Source organism: Eurypyga helias, unplaced genomic scaffold (assembly GCF_000690775.1).
Source record: "Eurypyga helias isolate BGI_N326 unplaced genomic scaffold, ASM69077v1 scaffold15445, whole genome shotgun sequence".
In the NCBI taxonomy this organism is placed as follows: Eukaryota; Metazoa; Chordata; class Aves; order Eurypygiformes; family Eurypygidae; genus Eurypyga; species Eurypyga helias.
Window position 1 is genome coordinate 79,339 of NW_010252214.1, and position 18,290 is coordinate 97,628.

The window sequence follows — 18,290 nt, forward strand, 5'->3', positions numbered from 1 at the left end:
GACACATTTCTCCATAGGGATGTTCCTAACACTGCATGACGACCATTGAACGGCCATTAACATCCCAGGGAACAAGAGGAAAAAACAAAAGTCCGCAAGTTCCCTTTTATTGCCTTAGAAGAGTACAGAACAGGATAGAAACTCCTAACTGGGAAACGCAGCTTAGAGTTGGAAGCATGAAAGTTCATCTGAACCAATTGAGAGATTGAGATAAACAGATTTGTTCTTGAGAAGCGACAACATCTGGCAGTAGTATATTCTCTTACGGAATAGCTCTACAGTATTTAATGTTAAGGCTGAAAATGTAAAAACTCCTCTTGTCCTGGCTATCCTCAGCTGCTTGAATGAAAAAACCTCACACAAAAAGACTTGGGACAACAAAGACAGGATCCCACAATCCACTTTGTGGATGCTTTTCAAGCAACACCACATCACTACACCTTGATAAGATGTTGTCTTTAAACAAATTGTTAGAAGGTTTAGGCAGGACCTCAAAGTAGTCAGTTAACTAATTACATATGCATGAATGCTACTCATGTTTACTGCATTCGTATTTCCTTCAGAATGTTTTTGTGAGCGTAAAACTGTGTGTAAGGTGATAAGTAAAGTAGTTTGATGTTTCAAAACAAGTCTACTGACTATAACTTTATGCCCACTGGAATAACTGAACTCTTGTTTTCTGCATGCAGTGATAAGGAATAATAAGCCTTCATCTCCTTGTACCATCACAGATGTTAGCTGGAAGAAAAGAGACTTATTAAAAATTCAGCCATAGCTAGTATTCATGGTGTAGTACAGGGTGAAATGAAAAGGAGCATGAAGAAATTTGTTTTCCAGAGATCTTCTGGGAAGGTGAGGGTTGGACTTTGTACTGATCCCCAGTGGTGGCAAACCAGCATGTTGTTTCTTGCACAGCTCTGGGCAAGGTAGTAAGCTCTCAGCACAAACTTCTGTATAAATCCCAACTTTAAGACTGGAAGGTTCCAACAGACAAAAATGTTGTGTTTAAATACTTAACAAGACCAATAACACTTTGAAGATACTATTTTTTTTTAAATCCCTGAAACTGCTGGTCAGCAGAGGAAAGTTTTTAATTCATTCGTCCTCTTCAACATAAGTTGATGGAAACCAGCCCACCTAAAAAGGGGAAAAGCAGAACAAAATAACACATGAGATGCACAGGGCTTTTTTTAAATGGCTGACCTAGGCAAAACAAGGGTGGTCTGCTTAGTAAATACAAGATTACAAAGATAAACTTCACTGACCTGCCACAGTCAGGGTAAGTAGCCTAAATCAAAGAGTAACTTGCAGATATGATGATTTGAAGACTAAATTCCATCCCAATCCCCACCCACCCAAAAAAAAACCAAACCAAAAAAATCCACCACTTTTGCCCAGATTGCAAGTCCAAGCATTCAGAAAAGAAGTCTAGAAATACCACCAGCAGAAGAGGTTTTACTACAGGCAGGATGCTACTATTTTTTGAGTGAGCAGTTCAATATTTAACAGGCTTGAGTCAAGTCCAGAGAATCCTCCTACAAAGGAAACAGTGACTGATTTGATTGCATTACATGGAGTTCAATTCCAGTGCCACCAACCGGAGCTTTAAGTAAGACAGAACAGGAAGGCAGAGCCCAGTGTTTTACACTTCATAAGTTATAATGCTCTCTCCATTCTGAAATTAATGGCATGTCAAATAAGGATTATATAAAACATACAGGAACGCAAAGTCATATTTTTTATTGTCTTATCTACTTGCTTTAGGTTTTTCACTCAGGCTTCTTTATATCTAAGTCAATTTAACACTCATAAAAGACCTCAAAACCAAGGCTGGAACACGGCTGGAAGGAGTAACTGCATAAATTTTCTTCAGACTACCTTGCCAACACATGTCCAGAGGCGAGCTTGTGATGGGAATCCAGGCTGTGGGAGCTATCAGAGTGCTAGTACGTAACGGGGTGTTCTTTAGGATACGGGCAGCTGCATTAGAAGGAGATGCTCAGCTTTCTTCACAGGTGCAATGCAGGCAAGATGACCGCTATTTCTTCTGCTTCTCTGTTTCTTCTTGTCTAATTGAGCATTTCTGTGGTCAGTGACTGTGATGGAGTGACTACACCAGTGGGCAAGGGAAGAGCTATGGATGCCATCTACCTGGACTTCTGAAAGGCCTTTGACACGGTCTGCCCAGAGCACCCTTCCCCTGAATTGGAAGGATACGGATTTAATGAGTGGACTGTTCAGTGGATGAGGAATTATTGGGATGGTCGCATCCAGAGGAGAGTGGTTAACGGCTCCATGTCCAGACGGATGTGTTTCAGTACATGAAGGGGGCTTATCAGAAAGATGAGGCCCAACATTTTAGCAGGGCCTGTTGCAACAGGACAAGGGATAATGGTTTTAAACCAATGGAGGGTAGATTCAGACTAGATATTGTACAAAATTTCTTCCTTATAAGGGTGGTGAAACACACAGAGGTTGCCCAGAGAGGTGGCAAGATGCTCCATCCCCAGAAACATTCAAGGCCAGGCTGGATGTGGCTCTGAGAAACCTGGTCTAGTGGAAGGTGCCCCTGCTCACTGCAAGGGGCGGTTGGAACTAGATGATCTTTAAGGTCCCTTCCAACCCAAATCATTTTATGATCCTATGATTTCACTTTAAGAACATAACCAGGCTCAGGTACAGTAAAAAGAAATTTTTTTTTAAAATGCATAAAGGAGTAAAACTGAACATGTACTTCAGCCAGGCTTGTAACTTTCATTTTCAGCTTCCAGAAAGTCTGCTTACTTCCACCTTGCATTCCTTGAAGCTGCATCTCAGCCCTTTAGACATGGAAACAGCAGCTTCATATACTCAGACTAATTTGCATGAAAGAGCAGTATTCTAAGATTGAGGCCATGTAGCCTTTATAGGTCAAAACTGAAACTTCCATGCAAGTCTCAGAGTGCAGTGGAAAATGACTTTGTAAAAATCCCTGCTAAATATGGCACTTCAAATAAGCCACTTTTAAATATCAAAGCGGCAACCTCCTATAAAAAAATGTGGCGCAAAGCATTGCATTAGAGTCCAGGAGAAAGGTGTGGAAATCCTGTGTTAAACTGCTAAACAGATATCCACAGGCCCAGGAACCCAAGCTTTTGACCCCAAATACATGTGTGCAACGGTTCAATAGGTTCAGCTGTCGCTGTACTATTAATCTTGGTTATTTTCCGACCATATAATCTTGCCCCAATATTCAGCCTGGTAGGTCACATTAAATAACCAATGAATTTAGATGCTGGGAAAGCTGCCTGGCAAGAGTTCTGCCTGGCTCCTATGACAGGGATGAGAACAAGTTGTATCTTGTGATTTTAAATATACAAAGGACGTTTATCATTTCGGAACACACCTTTTTTTTTTAAAAAACCCAAAATCACTGTCATTGAAGGCAGAAATGAGACAAAGGAAGAAAAATATGTAACAAAACCACCTTACCCTTCCATTTACTTCACCTCTCCACCAGCCATTCGCACTCATCTTTGTATAAATTTTGACGACATCCCCTTTCAATAAGGAGAGTTCCCTCATGTCTCTGGCACAGAAGTCATACCTGGCTATGGCAATGCCTATCACCTTCGGGCTTAGCACTGAAATGAAACAAACGTTGGGATCATCAGGGTTTGTTAACTGGAGGCTGCTAAAGGAATTTAAACAGCAGTACTATAGAATATGAAACACTGATTTCACAACATACACTGGCATTGCTTTTATGGAAAGGTGAAAGCAGCTGCACTACACAGACCAAGAAGGTTTAAACATAGGTGAATGGTGTAGAAGTTGAAGGGGTTTTATGGGATTTTTTAATAGTTCTTTGTGTTGAGAAAAAAGGCAAACTAGATGAACGATAAATAAAATATCCTCCACCCCCAAATTGCTAAATACATTTGCAATTATTGTATTTTTGTGCTTCATATTAAAACTTCCTGCCAGTTACATGCACCAACCTATTTTACAGGTCACTAGTTTCTTTCCAAAAGAATTATTAGCATTTACAGTTGATTTAACTTTAAACCTCTAATGAAGCAAAACAAACAGACTAAGGTGCTGTCCTTTCACAAACAACTCCCAAGTTAAATATTAATACACTTAAAATTGGCAGTTAACATCAACATGAGCATAAAACTAAGGAGTTTCCTCAGGAATTTGCATGGATCATTGGTTACAATCTGCATGAACACTGGCTGATGTCAATCTGCATTTTTCAGGAGTTTACTCTGTAAATCCCCAATGAATTTGTTCTACAAAACTTTTTGCAAAGAAAAAAAAAATCCTTACAAATTTTTTCCCAAGTTTAGGTGAAATCAATGCTTTAAAAAGTTAAGCTACAGCAGTTGGTACAGATTCTGGTCAGTGTAAAGCCTAGACATTTTAAGCAATAACGCTGTGAAATATTTTTAAAAAGCAAACATGGGGGGGGGGGGGGGGAAAAAACAAAAAAAAAAACATGGGGGGGGGGGGGGTGAAAAATCACCCCCTCTCTCAAATAATTTTATAGGAAATTGGTTTTAACCCTGATGTAGAATGTCCACACTTGCAAAAGAAACCCTCAGCTCTTCCAGAGAGAGGAAAGTGGGCTTTGCACTTAAGGAAGAAAGGCCTTTGACTGAAGCAGTTGAGAAAAAACACCTGCTCCTCTGCTGCATTTTGTAGTGGATTATTTGACCAAGGCATTCTTTCCTTATTTCTTTCCATTAATGCCATCTTATTCTGTAGTTGATTTCCTATGCACGCCACTGTAGACAGGAAATCACAAGCACAAGCAAGCTTCCTACTGAAAAGATTTCAGATTTCATCGTGACAGAGGAACTGATATAACGTACATACGATCGCCTTTTTTCTCAGAACCTTTGCCAATTTCTTAAAAATCCCAATCATCCGTAGGAAATACCATTAAGATTCTATTGTTAGCAACGCCTTCAACAACTTAACACTCGAAGTTCATAGCCAGCTGCTTTAACTTAAAGCAGGTACGCAAAACATGGCAAAGGAGCTCAAAAACCTTGACAGCTTCAGCTCTGCTTGTATTTAAGATTTCTTCTGACCCCCACAGTCCCAGAGGCCTTTGCATATTAGTATTAAATATATGAAAACATTTATATATTCAAATATTTTTAGCTTACAGAGACAACAGAAACAATTTATTTTAAAATAACAAAACAAATACTATGTTTAAATTATTATTATGAAAACAATGGAGTGACTAAAAAACTGTTTTGGCAAAGGACTGTGCCCTCTTTTATATCATGCCATTAAAGTTTAGTCCTCCATCTCAGGCTGCTGTGTGGAGTACGGTTATCAGATACTTGATCCAGGATGTACAGGATGCCAGATAACAGAGAATCAGCATCTCGATTTATTGCTTATATTTACAGTATCAAGTTGTTGTAAAAATCTAGGTGATATATTAAGTACATTAAAGTTAAAACATACATTTTCCCCTCTAAGTAAGTCAGATGTAGACACTACTTGTTTAGATCCTGACATGAATGTTATGTCCTATACCTTATTAGGATTTCAGTGATCAGATTTACAGGGAAAACAGCAATTGTTTTGGAGAAAGAAAAAACAAAGAGCAGTTATTGATTGTAAGGTCAGTAACTATTTATAGGTGTGCAGCACCACCACGGGGGAACGTGGGGAAGCATTGCGGGATGGAAGGAGTGACTCGGGGGAGCAGGGTATCGTTTCAGAGTCTAGGAAGGAGATATAGGGGCAAGGAACATGATTACACAAAGCCAAAATGAACTAATCTGGGCAAACATGGAAGAAAAGAGCTAAGGAGGGAAGAAATGCTGGAAGAAAAATAAAGAGAGGGAAAAGCCTGAGAAAAAGAAGGATAGACAAAGAAAGGGGCAGATCTGGGTGAAAGCAGGACTTCTGACTCTTTTCCAAGTTGTGAAGCCAGAGAGGAAAAGGAGAAAGAAGCAAGAGAAATCAAAAACATGTATCTCCAAAGTCTGGAGGCAGAAAGTAGCAGAATTAAGATTAATTTAGAATCCAACATCCATGTTGTCAAACAGAAGTGATGCTTATGAAAGGAAGCCAGATGACTGATGGAATAAAGGAAGATGACGGTAATAATTTTGGGGAAAAAGTTATTAGCCATCTCTCTCTGGTGACACAGTCACAAAAGCAACTTGAGGAAAGACTATCAGCCCTGAATTCCCAATCAGAGCTGTCCCAGGGTAAGTGAAACTTGAGGGAAGACAGTCACCATGTGGAAAGCACATTTGTAAGATGGGGAGAGAAGAATCACCGTGTGAAAGAGAGAAAGGGGATAGCTACGGGGAGAATGAAGAAGGAGAGAGAGAATGGGATTAACAGCAGATTGATGGAAAGAAAGTGCCCAACAGGAGAATGTGAATGAGAAATTAAAGAGGGGAAAATAGAAAAAGCTAGAAAAAAGTAAAGAAGCTATTGAGAAAGCAGTAATAAACAAACCTTGTGTATTAGGAAGGAGATAAAGGATTAACAGGAGTGAGAAGTGTGAGGGAGGTGAATAAAAGGTACATGCGGGAATGAGTCGCTTTAGCTTAAACTAGCCTTTCCTTCTGCAAACAGGAGAAAAGACAGGGTCAAAAGAACCAGAGTCAGCTTTGAGTCACACTAGAGTGTGTTGGAAAAGTTCCTCATTGACGGTGAGACAAATGTGCTGCAAATGATTTCTAACACTAGTTTGCACCACTGATGAAGGAACCGGGGTGCAGAGGCTCCACGTGATCACAGCAGGCTGGTCTGGCTCTGAGCTTAAACTCCACCATGGTCGATGTACCACGACAAAAGCTGCAAGCAGTTGTTTCTCTCTCCTTATGGTATGGCCTCCTGGTAATTCTGCAGCCATATCCCCTAAGGGCTGCTGTTCTGTATTAGTTCCCATGCTCCTCGGAGCAATGCACATTTACTTGCACTGTTTAACAAAACCCCAGTTCTATTACTCAAGCGTGGTCAGCACCAGCTCCCATAGTCAGCTTAACCCTTCTCCGGTCTTATCAACTTCCAGATCAGCAAAACTAAGCCAGCTCTGAAGATGGTTTTCAATAAAATACTTGTAATGCCATGAAACAAGTATTTGTTCATTTAACGTAAGCAAATTCTTTGGCTATTTTAAAAAAGATGGTTTTACTAAGAGCATATGGCGTAGCCTATCCACCAGAACATAAAAACCCATCCAAACAGGTAAGTAAGCTTAAATTACAAAGTACCAATCAATGTTTTCCTTTGGATTTTTCCTTTCATATTTTGCACTTGTATAAAGAAATACTTTACCCAGCATACTATGCTACCTAAGGTACCGAATACTTACTTACTGTGAGTTACTTGAAAATTTTATGATAAAGCAGCTTTTCATAGGAAAAGAGAAATATAATTAAAATCTGTTGAAACCATATACGGGAATATATGGGAATGTGCGATAGGCTTACAGTAACCCCCAGTCTTGACTGCTGATCTATCACTGCAGGCCACGCGACAAATCAGCTTTCATGGAACAGTACCAGTTTCCGCAAAACCAGACGTTAGGATTCAGTACTGTGCAGCTGAATTGAAGAGGTCATCTCCTAACCTTGCCCAAAATGATGGAATCTCAGAGTATTCACCTACAATCAAGGGCCAAAACTTAACTCCCTTGTGTTCTCCAATTCAAACTGGGTGAGTGCTTCAGACATTCCAGCTCAGTGTCATGACCACAGGGTAAATGGCCACACCAGAACGGCTTTCCAGTCATCTTTCCTACAGATGCGTACCGTACGTAAGGAAATATCAACAGGAAGAGTGCCTTAATGCCTGCATTCTCAGTGTTATGACTACAGAAAGGAAGTAAATCATCTGCCCCCCAAAAAAATCTTTACTCCAAAACACTGAACAACTGAGGGGCAAAACGTTCAAGAGCAGTATTGGATGTTGACATTGAAATCCCTGGCACGAGTCGAGGGAGGGCTCAGAGACGCTCTCTGCACAAGGGAGCGCACTAGCTGCTTCCCAGCTCCTCGAGGGCATTTACTACTAGCAAAATTCTTCTTGACTTGTCCAGCGGTGCAGTTCAACTCCTTCAAGACTAGCTCTTGGAGATGAGAGCAAGTCACAGCCCTACTGACACACTAATGAAACCACCACTACTTCAAGCATTTTAATGTCGACTCTTAATTGAAAATGTTTGATCAAAGCTACAGGTGGTTAAATGAGAATAAAGAAAACAATATTTAGAAAACAGATGGGTAAAATTAATTAACAATGTTAATGCTGAAAGAAAGCATTTTCTACCAAAACTACTGTATGCTAAGATGCTGCTGCAGTATGGTTTGCTGCAGGGATGGGACGAATATGTTATTTATCTACAAGTAGTGAAATTTTCAGGTTTGTGCACGTTTGAACAAATACATTAAAATATATATAGCTCATAGGTGTCGACTACATAGCAAATTAACAGTCATGAGATCGTTGACTGAGTCCACTGCAACTACTGAGTTTTGCAACACCTCTTCAACCCGCTTATTGTCATAAACACTTTTTCAAAAGTTTTAAGAGTCTGATTTTCTGTTACACTCTAAGAATAACATGTAATAACTCAGATTTTGGAGGCAGAGGAGAACTGAACTATTAGATTCGTCCCTTCCCTCGCGTGCTGCACACAGAAACAACAGAAGCAAAGTTTGAAGAAATATAAAAAGCAGTAAAGCAGTACCTGACCAGAAAGGAGTGGAGGAAGGGGGAACAAAGCTGTAGTCTGGAGGAGTTACAAAAGAAAACCCACAGAACAAAGAAGGGGCTTAGAGAAAGAAAGAGAAAAAGAGAAAAAGCAAAAGAACATTGAAATATTGGCACAAGACTTAAATAATAGTTTTTTAACTATATAATTCATTGATAATAAGGAAACTAAGGTTCCCTACTAAGGATGTCTGGAAGGAAATTGACTGTAATAACTAGAAAATTTGGATCCATGATTTAATTCTTAACAATTGCATTTTTCAAAGACTAAAGTAGAAAGACTACACCCGTTCAGGGTTTCAGGAAAGCAAATTAAAAACTTCAGACTCTTACAAATATTATCAAAATCTATGAGAAACTTTTTTTCTTCTTTAATCTGTGTGCCCCACTTCTTAACAGTAGGAATCCAGGAACTCATGCACTGGTAAGAATTCCTCTTGAGCCCAGGAAGACTACTCACACCCCCTTAACTAGGAACAGAGTCTGAGTTGAACTGAAGTCTCATGAATGGCAAAAAGTAGGCATTTTGCCCCGATACTCATTACCCTCAATAGGAATTCCACAGCTAAACTACATCCTCTAAGGCCCAAAGAGCATTGTGCATCTCTGCAGTTCTCTGACTTGAGAGAAAACACTTGAGCGAGCAAAAAAAGCGTTAAGCTCGGCCTAGGCAGACCCAGCACGTCACCCTGGTCCCTGTAACAGCTTCCTCAGGGGAAAGGCTAAAGGTGCACTTGTTCTACAAACCTAGGGTCAACATGTTTTTAAATATAGATGAAACCAACTAAAATCACTTCAAATGGAAGTACAGTTTGTTGACACGTTCTCACATTAAGTCTCTCTTAGAAGAGGCAAAGAAGATACATGGTGTACAAAAATCTAATGAAGTTCTTTGTGATCTTGGCTTCCCAGCTGTGATTTGGAAAGGGAAGTCCTTCCTCACCTCGATAAATGATAAAGTAGCCGCTAAATTATGCCTAAAATTATCTATAATTATTGATCAAAAGCCTTCCTTAAAAATGTAGCTAGGTTATATTCACCACATACAGCTACTTCCCTGAATTTATTCCTTTGGCTACATATGAAACAATATAATTTTGCTTCAAAATGGTTATGTGCAGAACGATGACCAGAACTATCTAATGCAGGGAATTAAAAAAGAATCCATGGTGGAGGTAACAACAGAGTTTTGTGCATCTTACCTGGATGAGTACAGATACATTTGTGACAATGATACGCACAAATAAAATAAAGAGGACCAATACAGTATTTTAACATCACTGATAAGGAGGTTGGTGTTGGCTTTTCAGGAGAAAGGCTGGGTTCGTCTGTTTCTTTCAAGGTTGGGATGACACTTGTTTCAGTTTACTTTATTAACAGATACTTTTACAGAGTTAATGCATTAAGTAGTAGAATGACGTGTAACTACTCCTAGTCTACAGGTGATGAGAAAGCCACTCACAGTATTTAGCTTCGTGATTTAGTTCATATTGAAATCTAAATTTCATAAAGACTCAGAGTCCTCAGTGACTGTGCTCTGCATGAGCAGAGCAGAATAAACTGCCAAAAACTATTCTGTAAAAGAATGTCAACTTCTCCTCCATTTTTGCTGTTATTTCATTAAATGGTCGATCATTCCCCTAATCTAATGTAAGAATTAGTATTTTTCTGTGTAGCAAACAAAATTGGATCATCCTCTGTCTGGAAAAGCCTAGGACTGAAAAATCAAGAAGAAAAAATGTATCATTTCCCCAAATATCTTCCTAATTAACCTGAACTTCTATATGGAGAAAAGTAAACGTCTGACAGCTATTACAACCACACTAAAAGTGTACAACAAATATTAGAACAGGATGGGTGACTTCTGTGAGACCAGGAGGCTAGAAAGCCAAGTTCTACTTAAAGTGGGAAGCCAAATCAATTATCTCCATAATTCGAAGATTTTTATTCTAAAAATCTAGTAGATGCTGAAGGGCGAATCAAATGCCCTGAAAATTTAAGAAGTGATTTGTTATGATCCATATCAGAAATTACAAGTAAACTGAAATGCCACTCGATTTCCTTTCCTCCAATGGGTATATGAAAACATGACAATTAAAAAAATTAATATAATCCTTTCTCACATTATTCTAGAAAGAGAAGTTAATCTGGTATTGCCATTCAATTTCACAGCAGCTCAGACTTTAGCAGCAGAAAATGATACAACTCTGTCGAAGTCGACAGTGGTTCAATTCATGGTTTTTAGAAATACCTTTCCCACTTATTCTGCCAATTATACATGCTAAACACCAGCTGTTTTGAATAACAAGCTGCTGCCTTTTCAAAATATGGCCTCATTAAAAAAATCCAGATATAGTCATATGATGAGTGCAGTACAAAATACTGAGTTGAAACCCAAAACATCCTTAAAATCAGCTTAAAATCATGTGTCAGCAGAGACATATTCTCACTGGCCTAAGAAAGGAAGCTCTGCTCTGCTTACAGCTAGTAATAACCAAAAAAATGCCAAGTCAAGTCAGCAGGGCATATCCTGCAGACCATTCTATGATCCTCTCAACAATTAAAGCCTCAATGCTGTGAGAAGGGATGAGGAAAGTACGGGAGATGACAAGAGGATGCGAGAGGCACAGGGAGAGCGCAAGCTAAAGGGAGAAGAAAGGACAGGACAGAAGTTCACCAAGAACAGAGATGTGCTGGGACAGAGCTGACAGAAGTCCTTGGAAACAGTGGAAGGAAACAGAAATGGAAGGAATAAAGAGGAATCGGGAGACAGAGAAAATTAAATGCACAGACACACTGGTTTCTTACAATCATCAGTCCTAATTTATCTTCGCTTTAATTAGGAGAGGAAGAAAGTCTCCAAAGTTCTAGAAATGTTACAGAAAAGTGTGCGAAACCACGACCAACAGAAGCAAGTCACGAAAAGCTCAGCAACACAGCGAATGAGAGCTACATCACCACAAAGACCGGACTGGGCTCTACTGTCTTCATATTGTTACAATCTCCATTAATTTTTATTTTCCTCTCATTATCTGTTTCAGTACAAAGACACAGCCATTGTCTGCAGAACTGCAAATCTAATATTTGCTCTTTGACAGAAACATTTTATATTTTCCAGAGGCCAGCCATGTGCTAGTTTTAATCATAATATTGAACTTGCACGTGTCCTAAAAATCATCTAACCTCCACTAACGTTGCAGTAGGCTAAATAAAGCATATTACATGCATTGTAAATCTTCACGGTTTAGCTCTAAACTTCACTTTGTAACTGCTATTTACATTGCACACTAGTTCATTAACTTCCACAAGCTTAGAGGTCTGTAATAAACATTTAAGGTTAAAAGGCAGGCACAAAAATAACTAGGATACAGTAAAAGTAATTTTTCTTTCTGACAAGTTTAAGTGGTGTTACTGAGATGCTACTTCATAGGGCTACACTACGGGACTGATTTAACCCCTTTTTCAGGATTAGAAATTGTCACAGATATTATTAACACTTGTAGCTGCGTGTGTGCAGAACTCTGAAAAAACTACGCAGGATGCAGTTTACACCCTCACCAGTGTGCCTAATAGGTTTCTTTGAATATCAGGGAGATTTTAAGTTTGGCAGCAAGATCAACTTGCTAGACATGTTTATAAACTTCCTGGCAGATCTGAATCTGCTTAGTTTAAAAAAAAACTAGCTAAAATCATTACCATATTAACTGGTTATATGTCAAAAATGGGAAACAACGATGCTCCAAGTGCCTTGTCCTTTTAATATTTATATGACAGAAAATAATGTACAAAAACCTGTAATACTCACAGTTGCCACCTGCTCTGCTACTCCTTTGTCCCACTGAGTTTTCAGATTCTTTGTATGGAAATTGAAGAGTAGTATCCAAACTTCGAAAGCCTTCTTTGAGAGAGTGGTGCTTATAGTATTCAACAAGTTCCTTTCAGAAAGGAAAAACACTGTCACTGGAAAATGAAATCACATCTTTTTCCCATTCTGGTGTACAGTAGACAATAATTTTAGCATACAAGTAACCTTATTCTGTAATACAACATCCCACAGTACACATTTATTTTTTTAAAACATCAAGTAGCCTAAGTATTGAACTGCTTTCACTCTGTCACATAACTGGGTTTTGGCTTTTTGGTGGTGTTTTGTTTCAGTAAAACCTTATTGTCAGAGTCAACATTTACTGCATCTTAGACCCAGGCTGAGCACATATTCGCTTTTCTGCAGTCAAATAAGTGATGTTTATCCACACAAACATTTCTAAGTACAGATCCAAAATAAAGCATGAGGATTGCATATGAGCATGTAAGTCAACAGCAAATTAATAAGAAGATACATGGACCACGTAAAACAAAGGCTCTGCCACTGAAATTTATGGTTTAGTTTGTACATAGAGTGCACACTGAAAAAAATCCAGCTTTTCACATTCTCCTTGGGCCCAATCCAAATATCTGTGTCTGTGTAAATACGTGCATATATAAACATGCATATGAACAGATATACACACACAGAAAAACTTTGTATATATGCACAGATTTTCGATATCTGCACACACACATACACACATATGTATGAAAAACATTAAAACCTGGCTCAAATAGTTCATGTAACCAGGAAGATAAGTTATTTCAGTTTCTATTGTAAGCAGGGCAACACCCATCAAAACACTGACAGCTCGTGTTATTCCTCCACGCTCTTCAGCCCCTGTCGTGGTATCTTCCATTTGAATTAGCCCTGATACTGTCCACATCACACATTTTGTACACAGAGCCCAGAATAAGATTAGAAGTGGCCAGACTATTCCAAGCAAATGTATTTCATTTGATTAATGATACTTCACCTGTGGGATTTCAGCTCTTCAGAAACACAAGCACAAAGCAACGTATTTACTGTAAACCCTTCACTCCAGTAACTCAGTCATTCCATCCTACTTACATTCAGATTTCCAAAATCAAAGCTGCCCAAGCCAAGCTTGGGTCAAAAAAGGGAAATAGTACCACATGCAATCATTTCTTTCTAGTTTAAAAAAAAAAAAATTATGAGCCTGCAACAGCCTACAGCAGTTTGAGGATATATTAATTCCAGAATGACTCTCAAATTACTTAGTCCTAGGCCTAGTGCATAAACTGTAAGTTCTTGGTAATAGTCTGAAGATTATCGTCCCAGCTGAGCCCCAGGAGCTCCACTCCCCACGCTGCAAGCTGCTGCACGTATCTGAAAGTGCTTCTAAGGCAGAGTCCAAAGCTAAGCAAAATCTACACCTGCTCTTACAGTTCATAATCACAGACCTGCCCAGCACTCCAAGTGAGCAGAAAGGCCGGGAGACTCAGAGCTGTTTGAGCTTTGCTGTCTGATATCAGCACAGCATGCAAGGTACAATGTCAGCAACCAAATTTGCTGCCACCCATCATCACCCAGAACCCAAACATGCAAATTACCAAGGCAACAGAGCGGGTGATTTGTAAGTAAGCAGCATTCAAAGCAGGATTTAGGGATACATGGAAAAATAATTAGTATAAAACTGTTGCTACCTTTTTGCGCCACTTAAATCTGTGAGAATTATGCTGTTTGGTAAAGTTAGCAAGCATTTCAGCTGGCCAGATTTTATTTGTTGGTTAAATAAAATCGTTTCAATATGAGGAAATAAAATCTACTTTGCATCACAAAGAGTTGCTTTTCAAAGCTTGGGTTTTTATACCATTCTTCCATGAAAACTTCCATGACGACTAACAACTGGCTGAAACATTCACTGCACAAACCACAGTAGCAGGGTTACAAACCGATAAGTAAGGTAAGTAGCCCTGCCAGCCTGGATGGGGCTCCTCGGGTGCCTGTCACATCAGAGTGATTCGCAGCTGCTGCGCTGACCCTCTGCTGCACCTTGGCTGCTTTACACACTCAGCACATGCGCATCACCCTTGTGAAGTTTCTCAGGCGCAGTACAAAAACTGTACAAGAACTGTTCTCCTTTTGTTACCTCCAAAGCACAGAACACTGTGTCCCTGCAGATCGCTACTCAAGGTTACCATGGCTGCTGGCTTTGTCTCTCTTCTGTTCCCAGTCCTACTCAAACTACTTTTGTTCCTCTCTTCTTCTAGACACCGTACTTTTCCTCTTGGCTCTAACCAGAACAAAGCAGTTGTTCCACAGCATATGCAAACAGCACTCACACCATCGCCTCTCTATTTAACTCTCAAGGGCCGACTTCGTAATACCCAAAAACCGAGTTACAGCAGGATTTTTTCCTAATTGAACGCTGGCAAGGCTAAATTGGTAGCCATGAGGCCTTTACGCCAGGAATTTCTTTTGTCCTCTCAATTCTTTGACACAATGCATATTCTTTTTGTTTCCTTGTTTAGCCCAAGTGTGCGCCCTGTACTTCCAACTCTGATCTTATGGCTCTATTTGGAAATACATAAACTGCATAAACTGCAACATCGCCCCAAGAAGATTCTGGCAGCACGCGACCCCAGCTCTCGGGCTCTGTCAGGATCCCGAGAGTGCTCGTGTTCTCACCACTTTCCGTTTGTAGTGGTTGGAGACGAAGCAGCCACCTCCTTCATGCCTTTGAGAGATGCCATGATTTCTGTTGCTTGTTTGGCACTGTCCTTAGTTTTTATTGGTTTAGAGTACTTGGGTATGTAAGCAGGAAGGCTGCAGCGTAAGTTTTAATCCAACTGATTGCATTAAATATATGTTGAATGAGCTTCCTTTAACAACACATCAGAAAACGCTTAAGCAGCAGAATTTTACAAATGCACTAAGGTAATTTATTCAGACACCTTGTATTTAAAAATTTTGTCCCAGCAAAATGAGCTACCAAAAAAGTGTTTCAAATCAAAGTTTTAAAAACAATGACTGACCTAAGACTGATAACTCACTGAACTGAGCAGTTGTAACACCAAACTCTTATTTCTGGGAATGAACTATGCCTGTAGTCAGAGTGCAAATTAATGAGAGTGTCTACGTTTTGCGTGTCATTGCTACAGGTTGCTAGTGAGTGGTTTGCTGCCACAGAACACAACTTCGAGTAGCCAGACAGCAGCTTTAATTTAGACTAGTCGATATTGTCTCCAGATTACTATTATTCCAACAAGGATTTCTGAGCAATTAGCCATTCAGACAACCCCATTCGCTAGCTGCACTTCTTTTCCTGGTGCACCAGGACCAGGAAGACCAGCCTCTCCCAAGTTTTTCTGAGCTCTCTGAAACAGCTCCACCTTCTATCCTCTCCCTCCGACCTTAGACATCAACAAGCATCATTCTGTTCAGCAGTACATGTGTGTGTGGTGCACTGGGAAGGAACCTTCACCTAGCTGCTTGTAGGGATCATTATTATATAAAGATTTCAAAGACATCAAATCCTTCTTTCAAGATTCAGCCTAACTCCACAGCCGGCTGTCGCACGCTATTCGAATCCCTCCTACTCTTCCACATCACTGCAAGCAACACAGACCAGTCCTAAACATAAACATGTAGTTTTAAGCACATAGGACTTAGAGCATAAACCATAAAGATAAAAAATTATCCTATTAGCAGGTATGGACACAATTCACGTCTCTCGCAGCCTTCTGTAATTTCAGAAACCAAAGTAGCTCTCACTGACAGCAACAGCTACTCAGAAAATCGCACATTGTTAGAAACCTAGTCAATGCTTACCATTAAATTTTTAAATTTTCTGTTTTCTGCAATGTGGAAAAAGCCATCTCTTGTTAAAATCTTGATGTGTTTCACTTCATTATTGTACCTGTGGGCAATGAATAACTTATGAATATAAATGTGTTTTTAATCAGGCGCAATCAATAATTACTTGAGGGCATGCCCCAATAACACCACAAGAATAAATTCTTAAGATGAAATATATATCTGTGCCAAAACAACGTTGACATCTAATTAACCAAATAAATTTATTAAAGTACATCTGAAGAGGTAGGTTTTCTGTATTCAGAAAAAAGTCACAACTGGGTGTTTTTGTCAGCACCTTCAGTTTTCCTATGCTGACTCTCTTAAAGGCTGTGTATGATCATATCAATTGAAACAGGGTTTATTTTCCTTATTTATTTCAAATACTATCTAGACATGAATGAGAACAGGAAAGCTTTCTGTAGGTGACCTTATTCCACTTACTTAATACTAATTGCATATTCTCCTGACTCTTTGGTCCTGTGCCGCACCAGGTAAGTGCTGTTTACTCTGTTGATAAGTTCACTCTCTGCTTGCAATCTTTCCATTGCTCCTGCAAACCTGTAACAGAAAACAAGAAAAATGGCCTGTAATTTTTTCAAAGCTACAAAGAAAGGTCTATCAAATACGCAATGCATAGTCCTAATATTGTGCATGTGATGGGGACCTCAAAATGCATCAGTTGGAACTCAATACCAATTCCAGACCTTTGAATGAAGAATAAAGCATGAAAAAATTCTGCAAGAGCGGGAAAATTCTTCATTAGAAGTACTTGTGGCCACGCTGAATACAATGCCTGTTGAGAAACACTCGAGCCTGAGCATTAGCTGAATGAATCCTGGCTTGAATAGCTCATAAAACTCAATGTTTTTCTCAATCACGTGTTGCAAGGAAACAACAAAACAGTGGTCCAGAACCTTTGAACCTCCCTGAGTTCTAGTGGGGCTTATCTTAAGAGTGGAGAATCAGCCACCTATAGTATACTAGATACTAGGTAAAAAAAGATCTATACAAATATTTGGTATTTAAAACGAACCTGATTCTGATTTCACTTTTAGCAAACTAGAGGAAATCAGAACTCACATCTAAAGGACAAAGCATAAAACCAGCGAAAGAACACAAGTGACGCTTATTTTCTTCTCTCAAAATCACCATGTCTTTTCAAGAAGTGAGCTGAATACCTGTAAAGAGTTCACACACTACATAAAACCTGAACCAGCACTGGTTTTAGTTTTGATAAACTCTCCTTCTGTATATCTACAGTCTTTTCATTTAGAAGGAAATGCAGAATTATTCACGAGACAAGATGTATTTAACATTATTCCTCCTCTTTATTCACTGAACATGTAGATGCACTTGCATGCTTCATATTATACTCATCACTTCGTATTCTATTTCAGACCTCTGGGACTAAGGCTGCACAGCTACAGGCTTGTAAACAAAACGTCAAAACCATTAAGCACTTTATTACATCAGAAATGCTTTTAGGCAATGTGTGGTGTTGCCTTCCCAAACCATTACACAATGCCTTCTTCAGCAGCCTAGAAAGGTTAAACCACTATCAATTAAATTGTAATAAACACACTTGTCTTTCCCTGACTGCTTCTCACAAAGAGATTCTTGTAAGACTAGGCAGGGACTCACCACAGCTGCGAAGAGTAGTCTACTGGTTTAGGAACCTACGACGTGAAAAGATACAAGAGAAGGAGGATCAAGATTTTTTCTGATCGACACAAATGAGAAAGCATGGCTGTGATTATCAATATCCAGATTAAACAAGTTAGAAGAAGTAGATGATCTAATTAGTTTGCAAGTCTAATTTCTTTTGAAGGAAGTTATAATAAAGAACAAATATCGCATGCCA

General features: G+C 39.3%; 1 protein-coding gene across 1 annotated transcript in view; it reads right to left on the reverse strand.

Annotated features, from left to right (window-relative positions):
* Window positions 1–368: 368 nt before the first annotated feature.
* The window catches only part of LOC104510133 (guanine nucleotide exchange factor VAV3-like), a gene marked incomplete at its 5' end in the record, with an annotated part of 59,998 nt that continues 42,076 nt past the window's right edge, over window positions 369–18,290 (reverse strand). Inside the window, 6 exons of the mRNA XM_010152291.1 lie at window positions 369–1,137; window positions 3,472–3,623; window positions 12,545–12,674; window positions 16,403–16,490; window positions 16,871–16,987; window positions 18,071–18,105. Of these exons, the coding sequence (XP_010150593.1) occupies window positions 1,096–1,137; window positions 3,472–3,623; window positions 12,545–12,674; window positions 16,403–16,490; window positions 16,871–16,987; window positions 18,071–18,105 (564 nt within the window). The remainder of the gene's footprint in view (window positions 1,138–3,471; window positions 3,624–12,544; window positions 12,675–16,402; window positions 16,491–16,870; window positions 16,988–18,070; window positions 18,106–18,290) is intronic.